Source organism: Scyliorhinus canicula, chromosome 15 (assembly GCF_902713615.1).
Source record: "Scyliorhinus canicula chromosome 15, sScyCan1.1, whole genome shotgun sequence".
In the NCBI taxonomy this organism is placed as follows: Eukaryota; Metazoa; Chordata; class Chondrichthyes; order Carcharhiniformes; family Scyliorhinidae; genus Scyliorhinus; species Scyliorhinus canicula.
The window spans coordinates 135,341,172-135,359,225 of record NC_052160.1 but is presented as its reverse complement, the minus strand read 5'-3'; the positions used below and the strand labels follow the sequence as shown (position 1 = coordinate 135,359,225).

Genomic DNA, 18,054 nt, shown 5'->3' with positions numbered 1-18,054 from the left:
TGGGGGCAAAACCCACGCAGATACGGGGAGAATGTGCAAACTCCGCACAGACAGCGACCCAGAGCCGGGATCGAACCTGGGACCTCAGCGCCGTGAGGCAGTTGTGCTAACCACTAGGCCACCGTGCTGCCTTCTGAGCTTACATTTAATGAGCAGTGCTCACATTCACAACCTATTGAAGGTGATTTTAGGCAATAAACTATAGTCCGTGAGGGACCAGAGGCATCTCTTTCCATCAGAGAGAGAGCGAGGGAGAGAAGCAGCTTGAGGGGCACCGTTCTGCAGGAAGCATGTGGCAAGACAAGGAGACAGGCCTCTATAATCTAGCACAGCCATAATGGGGATTGAACCCATGCTGTTGATGGCATTAAAGGAACATTAACCTATCTGGAAAAAACATTACTGCAGTTAAAATATAACAATATTGAGATCACCGATGATAGGAAGGGTTTAAACAAAAGAACCATTAGGAGTGTCATGTCACTTGAGGGATGCATGTCAGACAGTGTGGTGAACGTATTGCTGCTACAATTCACCACTGTATTGTATTGTATTATGTTGATGCCCCTGTGGGCTCCGCCCCTCGGTGGTGGTATATAGATCTGCAGCCTGTAGGCAGCACTCAGTACAGAGCAGTCGCAGGCAGGCACAGATCTAGCTTATTAAAACCACTGTTCACTTCTACTAATGGTCCCGTGTGAATTGATGGTCACATCAGACAGATAAGCCTTGTTTAAATTCATTCACCACAATAAAAAAAACTTGATCTTATTCCCAACTGGACTGAAAACAACACTTCTTGTGCAGAGGTCAGTGTTTCTCAAATAAACTTGCCGAACTTGCTGAGACTAAAACAAGTACTATCAGGAATTACAGCAGAGATAACAGGCAAGTGTGAGGCGGGCTTTAAAAATGTCAATTGCAGTAAAATATTTCACTGCCTGCCGATTAATCGGGGAAATTTGATTGAAGTAAGTCAATAAAAATTGTGGAAACCAGCAGTATAGCTCAAACAATACACTCGCTTACCATCACAGCGTTTGCATCCTCCACAATCCCCTTAGCTGCGCCCAGAATACAAATCAACCCATGGGCCCTTTGCTCTGCCCCATGACTTGTCGGCATTGCTAATTGATGCAGTTTTGGCCCTGACATTCCTTCAGCAGTATCAATTATTGTTTTTACAAGTAAGGATTGATTTAATATTTACCGTATATACTCGCGTATCATGCGACTTTTGAAGACCTAAATTGTAACCTAAATTTGGGGGGTCGCATGATACGCGAGATACAAAACTCGCGGGTGTTTTACTTGCTGTTTTTTCTGATGGGAAGATGTTCAGCCACTTGACATTTCCATTCATAAAAACATGAATGGAAACGTCAAGTGGCTGAACATCTTCCCATCAGAATGCTGTGGTCAAATTCTGAAGAGTAGTATTCCTGATCATATGGGTAGTTTATTCAATACATGGCCGTCTTTTTCCAATACAGAATTCGCGGGTGTTTTACTTGCCGTTTGTATGAATGGAAACGTCAAGTGGCAGAACGACGCTAGTAAAGCCAGCTGGAAAGCTGTTCGATTCGCGAACAGCTTTCACAACAGAATCCACTCTGCAGAATCCACAGACAATGATACCATTTGGAAGTTTTAGTTTGGGCATTAATTTCCAAAAAAGTGACTCGCATGATACATGAGATATAGTATAAAATCATGTTTTGGGGACGAAAATTTAGGGGTCGCATGATACGCGAGTATATACGGTATGTGCTTTTGTTATTCCTTATGAATTTGAAACCATACAAGGAAAGCATTTGTGTTCGTGAAGGATCTTTTGCCTCCTTGGGCCATCTCACAACATGTCTCAACAGACAATGCAGTCATCGCTACTGCTTTGTGGTGGCCAATTTGCACACAGCAAGATCCCAAAAAAATGAGATGAATGATTAGTCGTTCTCTTTTGCTTTTGAGGATTGTGGGAAGAAAGACTGGGTTCTTGCTCTTCTGCACACTGTGCACATTGGGTTTGCAACCAGGTGAACAGGTGGATGAGGCTCTGATGTCTCATCCAAGTGCAGGCCCTTGACACTTCCCTGTCAACCGAGATTACACGCCCAAATCCAACCTTTGAGCATTAACTGACAACCCGTCTCCTTGCAAGTCAGGAATACCACTAACTCAGCCAAGCTCATTCCTGTGTCGAAAAATAGGAGAGAACGCAAGAATTAAATCACCAGCATTGCCAGGACTTATAGCACAAGATAAGTGTGATTTACAAAGATAAATTAGTTAATAATTTGAAACGATAAACATTAATCACAATTATTCTCCATATATTTTTTTCATTTATGGAGAGAGTATATTGACCTGCGTGTCCTTGTACATCAGTCACTGAAGGTAAGCATGTAGGTGCAGCAGGCAGTAAAGGAGGCAAATGGTATGTTGGCCTTCATAGCGAGAGGAGCAGGGATGTCTTGCTGCAGTGAGACATAGAATTAGAATTAGAACAGTACAGCACAGAACAGGCCCTTCGGCCCTCGATGTTGTGCCGAGCAATGATCACCCTACTCAAGCCCACGTGTACCTATACCAGTAACCCAACAACCCCCATTAACCTTATTTTTTAGGACACTAAGGGCAATTTAGCCTGGCCAATCCACCTAACCCGCACATCTTTGGACTGTGGGAGGAAACCGGAGCACCCGGAGGAAACCCACGCACACACGGGGAGGACGTGCAGACAGTGTGGGAGACAGTGACCCAGCCGGGAATCGAACCTGGGACCCTGGAGCTGTGAAGCATTTATGCTAACCACCATGCTACCATGCTGCCCATGACCTTGATGAGGCCAGACCGGGAATATTGTGTGCAGTTATGGCATTCTTATCTGAGGAAGGATGTTCTTGCTCTAGAGGGAGTGCAGCGAAGGTTTACCAGACTGATTCCTGGAGGGTGAATTGTGACGAAGATGCAGGGGTCCTACAGCAAGATCTGGACAGGTTGGGCGAGTGGGCAAACCAATGGCAGATGCATTATAATTTGGATAAGTGTGAGGTTATTCATTTTGGAAGCAAAAAAGGAAGGCAGATTACTACCTGAATGGTTGTAAATTGGGAGAAGGGAGTGTGCAGCGGGACCTGGGTGTCCTTGGGCACCATTCGCTGAAGGTAAGCATGCAGGTGCAGCAGGCGGTAAAGAAGGCTAATGGTATGTTGGCCTTCATTGCAAGAGGTTGAGTATAGAAACAGGGATGTGTTGCTGCAATTGTACAGGGCCTTGGTGAGGCCACACCTGGAGTATTGTGTGCAGATTTGGTCTCCTTTTCTGAGGAAGGATGTTCTTGCTCTCGAGGGAGTGCAGCAAAGGTTTACTAGACTGATTCCAGGGATGGCGGGACTGTGATATGAGGAGAGATTGACTAGGTTAGGATTGTTCTCGCTGGAGTTCAGAAGAATGAGGGGGGAATCTCATAGAGACTTATAAAATTCTAACAGGACTAGACAGGGTAGATGCAGGGAAGATGTTACCAGTGATGGGTGTGTCCAGAACCAGGGGTCACAGTCTGAGGATTCAGGGTAAACCATCTCGGACAGAGATAAGGAGAAATTTCTTCACCCAGAGAGTGGTGAGCCTGTGGAATTCTCCACCACAGAGAGCAGTTGATACCAAAACATTGTATGCTTTCGAGAAGGAGTTAGATGTAGCTTTTGGGCTAAAAGGATCAAAGGAGCAAATAGGAACAGGTTACTGTGTTAGATGATCAGCCATGATCATAATGGATGACAGAGCAGGCTCGAAGGGCCGAATGGCCTCCTCCTGCTCCTATTTCCTGTGTTTCTATGTGTCTCACAAGTTCTCCTTCCACACGGTCCAGTGTACCAGCTGTCCCCTACTTATATGTACTTAAAGACAAATTAATACCCATCAACTGTTTATTTTAACCTTAATACTGTAATTGACATTAACAAATGGGCAGCAGGGTAGCATAGTGGTTAGCACAATTGCTTCACAGCTCCAGGGTCCCAGGTTCGTTTCCCGGCTTGGGTCTGTGCGGAGTCTGCACGTTCTCCCCGTGTCTGCGTGGGTTTCCTCCGGGTGCTCCAGTTTCCTCCCACAGTCCAAAGATGTGCGGGTTAGGTGGGTTGGCCATGCTAAATTGCCCTTAGTGTCCAAAAAAAAAGGTTAACTTGAGGTTACTGGGTTACAGGGATAGGGTAGATAGGTGGGCTTGAGTAGGGTGCTCTTTGTAAGGGCCGGTGTAGACACAATGGGCCGAATGGCCTCCTTCTGCACTGAAAATTCTATGATTCTATGAAACCTTAACAACGTAATTGACAAAACATTAACATGTGGTACCGCACGTTCAACCGTTCATGATATGATGTGGGACAGATAAGGATTGTTTGCGAGAAATTATTTCCGCTGGTTGCAGAGTTCAGGACTAGGGGGCATAGTCAAAAACTGGAGCTGAACATTTCAGGTGTGACATTAGGAAACATTTCTTCATGAAAATGAAGGCAGAAGTTTGGATCTCTCTTCTCCAAACGATGCTGGATCAATTATTAAGTATTGAGAGATTTTTGACAGCCAAAGATTTTAAAGGAAATGGGACAAAGGTCCCATATGTGGAGGTAAGTCACAGATCAGCCATCATGGGGCAGGGTTGAGGGGCCAAATAGCCTCATCCTGTCCCTACATTCCTGTGCCATGGTCCCGAGATTGCCCTCCAGCGAGACTTTGGCTGAGGTTTTGGATGCAGGACAAAGATCTACATAATGCGTTCATAAGTATCTTAATTTCCTCTCGAATAAAGATTTCACAGAGGAAACACAGTGCGACCATTGGAAAGACTGCCAAGTGGACAAGTGTCTGCAATTATTTTGGACCACAAGCTAGTTTGCGGCAGAGAGTTCATCCTGGATATAGCCAATGTGTGGTTTAGAAAATGGTTGTCAGGTGCAAGAGTGGATCATGGGGACAGATTTAAATGGCAGCATAGTGGACAGCTGGGAAGTTTGCTTGTGGAAATTAATTACGGGAAAGGTAGAGATTTGGCTGAGGCATTCAACAGGAGATTGGGAAGATGGGGCTTGATTAGACTAAATGGGAACAAAGTCCCGTAGTGAGTGCGTTTGACCAAGTGTTTCCCGGCGCTCGCAGCACCGAGAAACACAACGCTATAAAATGGAACCTGGAGAGGTTCACAACGGCTTCAGAAGCCTCTCCCGGCCCCCTATTCTCCCCTACCCGGGGGGGGGGGGGGGGATCGGCGAACCGTACCGGGAAACTCGGTGGCCGGGCCTTGTCCCTGGCTTCAAGGCCCGGCGCGCCAAGAATGACGCGGCGGCGCCTAATGACGTCAGCCGCGCATGCGCGGGTTGGACAGCTCAAACCCACGCATGCGCGGTTGCCGTCTTTCCCCTCAGCCGCCCCGCAAGACGTGTCGGCTTGATTTTGCGGGGCGGCAGAGGAGAAAGAGTGTGTCCCCTTGAGACGCCGGCCCGACGATCGGTGGGCACCGATCGCGGGCCAGTCCCCTCCCGAGCATGGTCGTGGTGCTCGATCCCCGATCCCCCCCCCCCCCCCCCAAGCCCCACACTTACCTGGCGCGCCATGTTCACGACGGCAGCGACCAGGTGTGGTTGCCGCCGTCGTGAACAGGTCGGGAACGGCAGGCCGCTCGGCCCATCCGGGTCGGAGAATCGCCGGTCGCCGTGAAAAACGGTGGCCCGCGTTTCTCCGAGCGGCGTGTCGGAAAACCGGACATGCCATTTTGGGGGGGTGGGAGAATAGCGGAAGGTGCAGGAACGGACCTCCCGCTATTCTCCCACCCATCGTGTTTGCGGAGAATCGCGGCCAATATTTCTCCATTAAACCTTGGCTTGGCAGTAGAGAACTTAAATATTGCTGAAAAGAGAGACATGTCGCCAAAATGCTCCACCTTGCGCCCATCGGGACGAATTTCACTTGCAGTGTACATTGTTGGGGTCATTTGAAATTTGGCACTCTGCCGTTTGTCTTTTTTTAATAAAAAATTTAGAGTGCCCAATTAATTTTTTCCAATTAAGGGGCAATTAAGCGTGGCCAATCCACCTACCCTGCACATCTTTGGGTTGTGGGGGTGAAACCCAGGCAAACACAGGGAGAATGTGCAAACTCCTGACGGACAGTGACCCACAGCCGGGATCGAACCTGGGACATCGGCGCCGTGAGACAGCAGTGCTAACCACTGTGCCACCGTGCTGCCCTGTCTCACTCTAGTATGCAGATTTACCAAAAATGTAATCCTGTCCACAATGGGCCGGATGTACGTCGCAACGTCTTGTGAGGTCGCGTTCGATGTTGCGAGGTGTTGTGAGCCAGGTAGATCTTGGGAGCGGGGTCTCCTGGCTTCTATCGGCCACGCTGCTTTGGCGTTCGATTGCCCCCTCAATATCAGAAACATGGCCACCAATTTGCACATAGCAATCTCCCACAAACAAAAATGTAACAATCTGTTCACATAATGTTAAATGAGGGATTGATATTGGTCATGACAGCAGTGATATTTCACTTATGTCCACTCTGACAGTGATGCACTCACCCGGTACTGCATTGGAGTGTCAGGTGGCACTCTGGTGGTCAAGTCTTTGGAGTGGGACATGAAGCCACAATCTTCTGATTCAGATTTGAAGTCATGGCTTTAAATTGAAAATGTTACAAAGAAATTAAATTTAAGGGTGTTATCGGCATGATGGGCTGAATGGCCATCTTCTGAAATCCCTGAGATTCTGTGGCAATCGATGGTCTGTGAAAGCTTCGCTTGCCAACTGGTGACTCTCCCCTTCACCCAATTATTTGCAATTTCAATGTGCCAACCATTTCTTTATATTGGGTAACTGTAGTGGAAGGTTGGGAGTCCTTGTCCAAAATACTTTTGTCTTTTCAATGAGATGTTAAACCACTTAACCAATGTCTGCCTCTCTCAGGTGGACATAAAATATCCCGAGGCACTATTTCAAAGAAAAGGAGGAGTCTCTCCCCAGTGTCCTGGCCAATATTTATCCTTAAATAAGAATCGCAATGCAACTTATCTGGCCATTATCATCAATTGTGTGGGAGGTTCCTGTGTGCAAATTGGCTGCTGCGTTTCCTACATTATAATAGTGACTACACGTCAAAAAGTACTTTGCTGGATGTAAAGTGTTTCAAGATGCCCCAAACTCTTGAAAAACATGGTATACATGTCATTTACTTCTTTTTACCAGAAATCGAGGAGACAAAGTAAATCAAGATCTAGCAGTCAGGCGAGACCAAGCTTGGCGTTGAAATGTTAAACGTAGAACATACAGTGCAGAAGGAGGACATTCGGCCCATTGAGTCTGCACTGACACACTTAAGCCCTCACTTCCACCCTTTCCCCGTAACCTAATAACCCCTCCTAACCTTTTTGGACACAATAACCTTCACATGAAACATCCATGTTAGACCACGTGAAGCAAATGGGAGCTGTTCAATATGCATTTTAAAACATTATAATTTCACCTTACCCACAGAAAGAATCATCCCTACCCCATTCCAACCTTCCAGATGCAACAAACCCATTTGCCAACGTTTTATTGATTCGGTCATGGTTTATCTAGTCTTTCCCAGGTTTTCTGCTTATAAGCAACAATAGATTTTGTATATCAGTGTTTCAGCACAATTGTTGCACAGTGCTGCAACATTAATTAACTCAAAATGCTATTCTTTGTTCACCTTAGATCAGTAATCTTTGCATGTCATAGTACCAGGATTTAATGCACTCACTTTATTCACAAATTGAGGCATTACATTATCTGGGATAATACTTGATTAAACTATTGGGGAAACGATAGCATGTAAATATATTGAGCATTCACATTGCATGTTCTGTCGGTTTGGTTCTAACCTCAGAAAGTAGTGTTCACGCTGTATTCCAAGGAATGTGCACATTACTCAGGCTGACATTCGGGTGCATTATTAAGGAAGTGTTGTCTTTCAAATGAGATGTGAGTTTCAGGACTTGCCTGCCTTTACAGTTCAATGTCAAAGATTCCCAGTCAGTTCCTGCAGAGTTCGGCCAACATTAATCAGTGTCACCCAAAACAGGTTAACTGCTCACACATCACATTTAGTGTTCAGGGCACCTTACTGGGCACAAACTCATTGCTCCATCTGCCTACAAAACAACACTCGTTACATCTTTTAAAAAAGCGGTGAACTGTGTTGGTTGTCTTGAGGACGTGAAAGGCGCTACAGTAATGCAGACCTCTCCCTGATTGTTATTTTTAGACGAATGATCTTGGGTCCACCAAAGCAAATTCTCATTAATTTGGTAGTAAAGTTGACATGTAACAGTAACCTTAAATCAGATTGCTGTTTTAAAAACCAGCCTCCTAGTTGTGATTGCTACTCGTTCAAGGTGGTATTTCACTTTTTGTTTGGTTCTATGGGTTAATGCATGAATGAGAACTGGATTACAACCTGCTGCTTATAGCAAACAACATCCCCCCCCACCCCCGGTTCTAAAGTGCAATCTTTGTGGGCTTGTTCAGTCATATCTGCTGATAACGAAATGCTATTTAGAAAAGGTAGGACAGAGTGAGGTCTGTGACTCATGGTGTTGATGTCTGTCATTTTTCTCAGCTTGGCAAAGCCTGTCTGTATACGCTGGATTTAGACAAACGATTGAACAAAACCCATCAGTTTCATATTGTATAAGCTTTTTGTATTTTTTTTGTTGTCTCTAGTGGGTTTCCCCCTGAAAAGTCTCCATTCCAAAGATCCCAAAGTACCTCCAAAAGACCAACTGCGAAAACAATTTATCGTAAGTGCCGGATTTTCGTTACCTGTTTCAGAATTACAAGGGCAGCCGGGCTGGAGCCAAGGCTCTGTGTGTAGCACAGGTCTTGAGCATTACACTTGGGGCTCTCGGTGTTTAATACGTCCAGGGTTCTCCACCATTGCTTCATGTGGTGGTGGTGGCAAACTCAGGAAGAGGCCAAGGAGCATCGCCCACTCAGAACCTCTGACTGAGAATGTATTTAAAAATTATTTCATGGGATGTTGGCATCGCAGGCAAGGCCAGCATTTGTTGCCCGCCCTTAATTGCCCTCAAACTGACAATACCACTATACCAAACACTTCAGTCTTGTCACATTCTGCGCCCTGCCATTGTTAATAATGAAGATGTGTGGAGCCGCCTCCTCCTGCAAGCTGCTTTATTGCCAACCACATTCGCAACCACCATTGGGTCTGGCAGAGTTGCTGGAGCTTTGACTTTATTCACTGATTGTGCGATTGCTTACTTCCATGTTGCTTGCACTTTTGAGCACACTTGCCGTCTTGTGTTGTGTATCTCCAGTCTTGGCATCAAATTTTCAGTTACAGTAGTCTTCCATATTCCTTAATCAGTGTTCACCACCTTGCTTGACTATGATGGAGCAGCGAAGGATATGCTGATTGTGGTGTATTCTTCTACTGTTGATGATGGCCCATGAACATAAGAAATAGGAAGGGGAGGCCATTTGGCCCTTCAAAAGAGCCCTTCCATTCAACAAGATCATGGCTGATCTTCTACCTCCATTCCACTTTCCTGCACAATCCCCATATCCCTTAATTCCATCAGTCCTCCAAAATCTATTGACCTCAGTCTTGAATATACTGAACAACTGTGCATCCACAGATCTCAGGGTAGAGAATCCAAATACTCACAACCCTTTGAGTTAAGACATTTCTCCTCATCTCAATCTTAAATGGCCGACCCTTTATCCTGAGATTGTGACCCCATGTTCTAGATTCCCCAGCTGGGGGAAACATTCTTCCAGCATCTACCCCATCAAATTGCTTCAGAATGTTTCAAATAGATCATGGGCAGTATAATGAATAGATTGTCAACCTTTCAGCAGTTTTTTGCCCGTTGGCATGCCTTCCTACTTGGGCCTGGACATTGTATGTCAGTAGGCTATTCAACCATGAGGGCACAATGTTCAATACCTTTTGCAACTCCTCAGCTAGTGAGGCAGTTCCATGCCTGTATACAGCAAGATCTGGGCAGCATCTAGGCCTGGACTGATAACATAGCATACTAATTCAGGCAGTGACCATCTTCCATGGGATAGAATCTAATCATTGCATTATCATCATTGAATCCCCCACCATCAATATTCTAGGTAGTTAGCATTGGTCAGAAACTTAACTAGACTTGGCATAGAAACACTATGGCTACAGGAGCAGGTCAGGGGCTGGGAATTCCGAGGAGAGTAATTCACCTCCTGACTCCCCAGATCCTTTCCCACCTCCTACAAGGTACATGTCAGGAATGTGATGGAATACTCTCCACTTGCCTGGATGAGTTCAGCTCCAACAACACTCAGGAAGCTCGGGACCAGCTAGGAAAGACAGCCCACTTGAGTGGCAGCCCATCCAGCTCCTTCAACATTCAAAAATTAGCTCAAATCCTGCCAATGCCTTTTAAGACACATCTTAATTCTAATTTAGCACACAAGACAATTTTACATTAAAAAGATGACATCACGGATAACTGCGACAAACTGTGAGCCAGGGCCTGGTTGAACGATCTCGTCGAGCCCGACACGGGTCGCAATAAGGCCGCTAAATCTCGGGAGAGGTGAGATATGCGACACTCGGGACGCCTTGCAAGATCTCATTAGATCTCGCGATCCTGCCCTCTTTGAAAATGAAAATCGCTTATTGTCACAAGTAGGCTTCAAATGAAGTTACTGTGAAAAGCTCCTAGTCGCCACATTCTGGCGCCTGTTCGGGGAGGCTGGTACGGGAATTGAACCGTGGTGCTGGCCTGCTTTCAAAGCCAGCGATTTATTCCTGTGCTAAAACAGCCCCTTTGGACTTGTCAGTGCAGGAAATGAAGGTAAGTTCGGCCTAGACAAGAGGGTCCTCGCTAAGGCCAGAAGACGTCCCTTCATGTTACCCTATTACAAGTCATTGCTGTGTAGTTATTGCTGTCTGACTCTTCAATGCATCCTAATCATCTCTCTCTCACTATTCAACAGAGCAAAGAAAAGCCTATGCACAGGCACTTAGCTGTGAAGACAATCTTGTGCAGTATCATGTTGAGGTTTGTGTTACAGATTGTTTTAAAATTAATTGTATTTTCAACGCTGTATTATGGATTGGAGCCAGTGCAATATTATAATTTGACAAGATCCCAGTGTTATTATATAAAGAATGAGCTGTAGCTCAGTGGGTAGCACTCTCACTCCTGAGGTAGAAGGCAGTATGATGGGGACATTCCACCACTCCTACATAATAATATTCCAGGCACAGTGTCATAGACAGAGTGCGGTATCATGGTCATGACAAGCTCACTACAATATTATGGTATTACATCTTCAAAATAGTAATGATAATAATCTTTATTATCACAAGTTGGCTTATATTAACACAGCAATGAAGTTACTGTGAAAATCCCCTAGTCGCCGCATTATGGCACTTGTTCGGGTACACAGAGGGAGAATATGGAATGTCCAAATTACCTAACAGCTCGTCTTTCGGGACTTGTGGGAGGAAACCGGAGCACCCGGAGGAAACCCACGCAGACACGGGGAGAACGTGCAGACTCCACACAGACAGTGACCCAAACCTGGGAACCTGGCGCTGTGAGGCAACAGTGCTAACCACTGTGCTACCGTGCCAGTCTCCAATGAAAGTAAGCACTGCAGGGAGCAGCCCTTAAATGAAGTAGGCTCAGGAGAAACGTTGGTAATCAAAGAGGCTAAGGAGATGTCCTAATGATCCAAGAAGGTGCCGGAACATTGGTGACTCCATGCTGAGAACCGCTGCAGCAAAGATACCCCATTGGAGGAAAAATGTTCTGCTTGGCATTTGTAGCTGGACGTTTGTGTGTACTGGACTCAGATAATCAAGCACAGATCAATTGAATTGTTGAATATTACCAATCCAAAATCCACTCTGAGAGAAACCCCTCAGTGGGTTGGAGCTTTCAACATGGGTAGGAGGGGGGAGTGGGTGGGTGCGTTGGGAGAGTTGGGGGGGGGGGGGGGGGGGGGGGGGGGGGGCAAGAGGAGGGCTACGAAATAGGGTGTTAAATGGAAAGGATAATCAACAAGGGTGTGTAACAGGCAACCAATCCAATGTTGCCAGTTGAAGATGAAAATTCCGGTGAGGGAAAGGGTCTTGGGAAATAGACAAGGAGATAGTTGAAATGAAAATGAAAATCGCTTATTGTCACGAGTAGGCTTCAATGAAGTTACTGTGAAAAGCCCCTAGTCGCCACATTCCGGCGCCTGTCCGGGGAGGCTGATACGGGAATCGAACCGTGCTGCTGGCCTGCTTGGTCTGCTTTAAAAGCCAGCGATTTAGCCCAGTGAGCTAAATCAGCCCCTATTTAGAAGTGCAGTGGCAATAATGCACCAGGAAGTGTACTGCAGATCACTGTAACTCACCCTGCCTTTTACTGTTCCAACGTTCACTTGATTTTTGCTTCAACTCTTTTCTGGATTTTGTGTGCAGCACCTGATTACATGCGACCTTGACTCAAAGGATATGATGACTGTGGACCATTGTATCAATAAGCTTAAGCTGCTGGATGCCAAGGGTAAAATCTGGGGACAAGATGTGATCCTGCAGGTGACACAGACCACTTTCAAAATGGCCGAAATTGAGACCAAGGTAAAGGATACTGAAAGGAGTGCAGCTATGTGTCACTGTCATCAAAGTGAGTGAGTGGGGTGGATATGGAAGAGCTTTCAACTTTCCATGTGGAACATGAATTATCACTCTCTGTTGGGGAGCAATAATCTTTTTTTAATAATATTTATTAGTGTCACATGTCGGCTTACATTAATACTGCAATGAAGTTACTGTGAAAAGCCCCTAGTCGCCACACTCCGGCGCCTGTTCGGGTACACTGAGGGAGAATTCAGAATGTCCAATTGACTTAACAAGCGCGACTTTCGGGACCTGTGGGAGAAAACCAGAGCACCCGGAGGAAACCCACGCAGACCCGGGGAGAACATGCAGACTCCGCACAGACAGTGACCCAAGCCGGGAATCGAACCTGGGACCCTGGCACCGTGAAGCAACAGTGCTAACCACTGTGCTATAGTGCCGCCCCTAATGCAGGTGCGATCCTCAGCTGTCAACAAGGTGGGGAAGGTGTGGCGGAGAGGGGGAAGGGAGGAGGTTGACAAATTGAGGGTCTTGTCGAAGACTGAGAAACCGAGAAGTGGAGGTTCTGAAGTGGGCAGTGAGGTGTCCGATGACACCCACCAGCCGTGAGATTTGACCTTCCTGAGTTGTACTTGGGAACCTCAACTCTGACTCCTGATTGCAACCAGTGATAATGAAACCACCGCAGGAGAGTGGGAGTCAAGACTGTTGGTTTTGGCTGGGGTGAGGTGTGGTACTCAGGTCATGAACCATGACCTAAGTACCACAGAGCCATGAACATGGGTACAAAGGGTTGAGGGTGTTGTGGGGGGGGGGGGAGGAGGGTGGAGGGGGAGAAATGTGGGGTTAGAGTCATAATTTGTAATCAAAGGAGGGAGTAGCCTGGAACAGGGGAGGCCCAAGAGATACTTATGAAACCAGAAAGAACACTTCTGGTCCACGAATAACTTTACATTTTGTTTTAATGGACTCACCTGGTCCTTCTATCTCCTTGACAGTCTGTTTGAATCTCAGCACTCCCAGAGTGAGGACACAAAACAGGCCCAATCAACATGGCCCTGGCTATCTGCAGCCACATTGCAGCCTGTAGGAGTATCGATTCAGATATTATATTGGGTTTTGAAGGGATACCAGGCCAAAAACAACTGCTGGGGACCTTGGGAGCTGGCACTCCTGTGGCATTCACTCTTTACTCTTTTAACGGAGCCATTACCTTCATGGGAAATAGTGACAGAGGTTTTCTGGCTGAACACCCAGTCAAGCAACCCCCCCCCCCCCCCCCCCCCCCCGTGAATATTTTCATAACCAACAAACAAACAAGAAATAAACATAAATTGGTTTGAATGCTCAATGATTTTTCATCTGGCTTACGCACAGCTATAGCCAAATTTCTGTGGACTCCAGAACAATCCTGGAGGACTGGCGTCCCTACCCACCATTCAATAGGATGACGGCCGTTTTCTACTTCAGCTCCACTTCCCAAGCCTCCTTAGACCGCCACCTTCCAAATATATGACCGCTATCATCTAGCAAGACAAGAACCCCACCACCAGGAAGTTCTCCTCCAAGTCACTCACCACCCTGACTCAGAAATATATCGCCGTTCCTTCACTGTCGCTGGATCAGAATCCTGGAACTCCCTCCCTAAAAGCACAGTGGGTGTACCTACAGCACATGGACTGCAGTGGCTTAAGCTCACAACTGTTAGCCGGAGAGAATCTCAAAGAAGTCTCTCAACGCTCAGGGTTTATTTCTCCGGCGGGAGATGACGTCTGTTAAAGTCCCAGACTGTCTCAACACCAAAGAAAAACATCCATTCTTATACATTTTTCAAAACAGCTGCACAGCCCATTTCGGCTGGATCTTGTCCAATAATATTGACTATAGATTACATACATTAGTTATATATGCAATTAAATTTGACATCATGTAAAGTGGGTTGGTACCTTACCAGCCCCTGACTTCACAAAAAAGTCACTCATATTACATGTTGAAGTTATCTTTCCTGGTGTGCATCTGGAGACCTTGGACTGGTGAGAATACATAATGCTCACTTGTTTGTGAGTTCCTCCCTAAGTCCCACATGTTTGTTTTCCATTCAATGGCTTAATATCAGTCATCATTATCTCCCTGACTGTTGTCATAATCTGCACCCATGCACACCATGAGGTAAATGCAGGTAGTGACAGACACCCAGGTGAGCCAATCAACATACAGAACAGAACACAACCAATCACCAGACAGAACACCAGAGGGGGGCTTCCAACTATAAAACACACGAGGCATCAGCACCCTGCCTCTTTCCAGTGGTGACAACTGTAGTGACAGTCAGGGTGTACATATCAGCCAACACCTTCTACACGTGGATCAGAGCTAGCCTGGTCTAGATAGTTAGAGTTAGTTTACTTAGAGTAGCAGAAAGTCAACCCACAGGCAGCTGTGTGCTTTGATACAGAAGTTCAATAAATGTTATTGAACCAACGCCTACGTTTGGTGTGTGCTTCATCGTTAATCTGCATCGTGTTGCAGTCCGTGTTACCCCAGGGTGAATAAAACGACAACTATCTCTGCTGTCTGTGATTATTAATGTTGTTGATACCAGTTTCCCAGCTAATGGTTGTTCAGGAATGTGGCTAACTCAGCTAACAGCCATTTTGTGTCTTTAGTATTGCTAACTCAGCTAAAAGCCATTTTGCAAAACTTATTTTTAATTGTATGTCTGTCCTTTCTGATATTAGTAATTCTTAGGTTATAAAATCACACACATAATTTATACACTATGTATTCCTCTTGCCTCTTATGCAAGCACCTAAGCCAGTGGGTACCTTTTGTCTAAAAACCTTCCTTCTAATTCTGACTTCAACACCGCCATCTTCTCCAGGGCAGCTAGGGATGGGCAGTAAATGCTGGTCTAGCCCCACATCCCGGGAATGAATTTTTAAAAATCTGTTTTGAATGTCACAGTTGAGTCGGCATTCCTAATCACAACAGCCGGGTGCATTGAAAGAAAAGGTTTCCTCGTGGTAACCTTTGGTTCCTTTTGATGGCTGAATATAAATGAATGTCATTCTCACCATTGTCCCACTGAAAAGACCAAAGAGGGGGAAACCTAAAGTAACCTAACTGAAAGGCTCCTTCAGTTCTGTGTACATTTGTGAAATGGGCAGTTGCGTGAACCTGTTTGCATTTACCCCTTTGGCATTTTTTCCCCAGGATGATTTGGAACTCTTCCCCATTGAAGCTATTCAGGACTGCCGGGCAATATCGAACTCCTGCGCTTATGAGTCAGTGCTGGCCGTCACCATCAAAGACAGGGCCAAGAGGAGCACCAGTGTGTACCTATTTTACTGTGAGGAGGTCTCTGTGAGTATGCATTGTCAAAAAGGTTGAGGGAAACAGGATGGGTAGTCTAAGAAATGTTGACTAAATAACGGGGAGTGGCACAGACACAGTTCACATGTCAAAAAAATATATTTCCAACCTTCCTCCCGTGTGTGGTGGGTTTCCTCTGGGTGCTCCGGTTTCCTCCCACAGTCCAAAGATGTGCAGGTTAGGTGGATTGGCCATGATAAATTGCCCTTAGTGTCCAAAATTGCGCTTAGTGTTGGTGGGGTTACTGGGTTATGGGGATAAGGTGGAGGTGTTGACCTTGGGTAGGGTGCTCTTTCCAAGAGCCGGTGCAGACTCGATGGGCCGAATGGCCTCCTTCTGCACTGTAAATTCTATGATAACCTATCTTCCCAGGATTTGGAGGAAGTACAAGATGATGGCTACGGATGGTCCCAATGCAGAATATCATAAAACGTGGAAATGTATTTCTGCTTGTTCACACTCTTTGGAGAATAGTGCAGGCTGTCAAGGGAAATTATAGGCTAAGGTCACATTGTGAATACTCCTTCACATAAACATCTTCAAAACCTGGAGTGGGATTTGAATCTACAACCATCAGGCACGAGAGGCAGGAATGCTGTCAGCTGAGACACAGGAATATCGCTGTTAGTAAATGTGTCTACATGGTGCATATTTGAACCATGTAGAGCAGTAAGGACTGCTGCTTAATCCACAGCTCTGGGCAGGATTCTCCGCTGTCGTGATTCTCCTTTCCACCAGCAGCCCGGGGATTTCCTCAGGTTGTGGGGCTGCCTACAATGGGAAACCCTATTGGCCAGCTGGCGAGGCGGAGAATCCCAGGGGGTGCGCAGAGAATCCTGCCCTTGAATTAGTGAGGCTGGTCAGCAGAGAAATTGGCCTCAATCATTGCAATTGATTTCTGTGATTTGAACGTGGGTGAGGGCAACTGGGCTGTGATACTGCCCAACACTGAATGGCCCACCTTGCTCATATGTCCAAATTCATATATGTTGAATAGCTTCTTGAGTGAGACACTGAAGGAAATTTAGGGGAGGGTTCTCTGCTGCTCGCCACTTGTAGCGGGGTTCCATTTTGATGAGATGCTAACTCAAGATCCTGTGAAAGATTCCATGACACAGTCTGGTAAAAGAGCTTGAGACATCTAAACAGTGTCCGAGACATACCTTTTCCTCAACCACCAACACTAAAAATCAGACGATCAGATTATTATCACGTTTCTATTTGTTGGGCCTTGCTGTGCATAAATTGATTCCTAAATTTCAATATTAATATACCCCAGCGGAGAATCGAGCGTCTGGCTAAAATCAGGATCAGTACCAGGCGCAGATCCCATTCCAATGCTCCGTTCTCCTGTCACCAGCAGCTAGCTACACGCCCCGCCCCCGGTGGGAGGATGTAAATGGGTAAATGGAACCCATTTTTCACCCGCTTAACGGGCTGGAAAGCTGGATTCTCCCCCCCCCCCCCCCCCCCCCCCACCCCCCGTGATGCTCTAGGCCGGGTTTCACACAGGCGTGGATCGGTGAAAGCATTTTCAAGTGTGGCCCTGACGCAGTGGACCCTGTGGTGGGTCAAGGTGGTAAGTATGTAACATAGTTGCCCCCAAAGTCTATCAGAAGGCTCCCCCCTCCCCACAATGCTAAACCTGCCCATCCCAGCCCCCCCCCATCAGACTCCCAAAAGAGACCCCCCCATTCGACCTCCCCCCACATCCGACCCCCAACAGAGGGCCTGTCAATTATAGCAAGAATGTTTATAAACATTGTGGTTAGCATCAAAGCAGGGTACTGGAGATGCATTCAAGTGTGAAGGGAACAGTCAATGAACAAGCCACCAAGCATCTATCTCTGGAGTAAATCAATGTATTGCTGTGTGAAATTGAATGGAAGATCTGCATTTCAAAGGCTGCCAAGGGATTTCAAGGTGTCCTGGGCTTTCTAGGAAGCCTCTGACACTTCTAACAGCTGCCACTTTGAACACCTCTGACTGAGGCAGCAGATGTTAGAAAAG

At 46.4% G+C, this 18,054-nt stretch overlaps 1 protein-coding gene across 4 annotated transcripts in view; it reads left to right on the top strand.

Moving 5' to 3' along the window:
* Nucleotides 1-18,054, top strand: part of eps8l3b (EPS8-like 3b) — a 77,403-nt gene that overhangs the window by 15,013 nt on the left and 44,336 nt on the right. For 2 of the 4 annotated variants that reach the window (XM_038820968.1, XM_038820969.1), the window contains exons 3-6: nucleotides 8,751-8,827; nucleotides 11,034-11,098; nucleotides 12,514-12,672; nucleotides 15,886-16,035. In XM_038820968.1, the coding sequence (XP_038676896.1) occupies nucleotides 8,751-8,827; nucleotides 11,034-11,098; nucleotides 12,514-12,672; nucleotides 15,886-16,035 (451 nt within the window). Of the gene's footprint in view, nucleotides 1-8,743; nucleotides 8,828-11,033; nucleotides 11,099-12,513; nucleotides 12,673-15,885; nucleotides 16,036-18,054 lie in introns of all 4 variants that reach the window. The other 2 variants (XM_038820966.1, XM_038820967.1) reach the window with 1 other exon arrangement.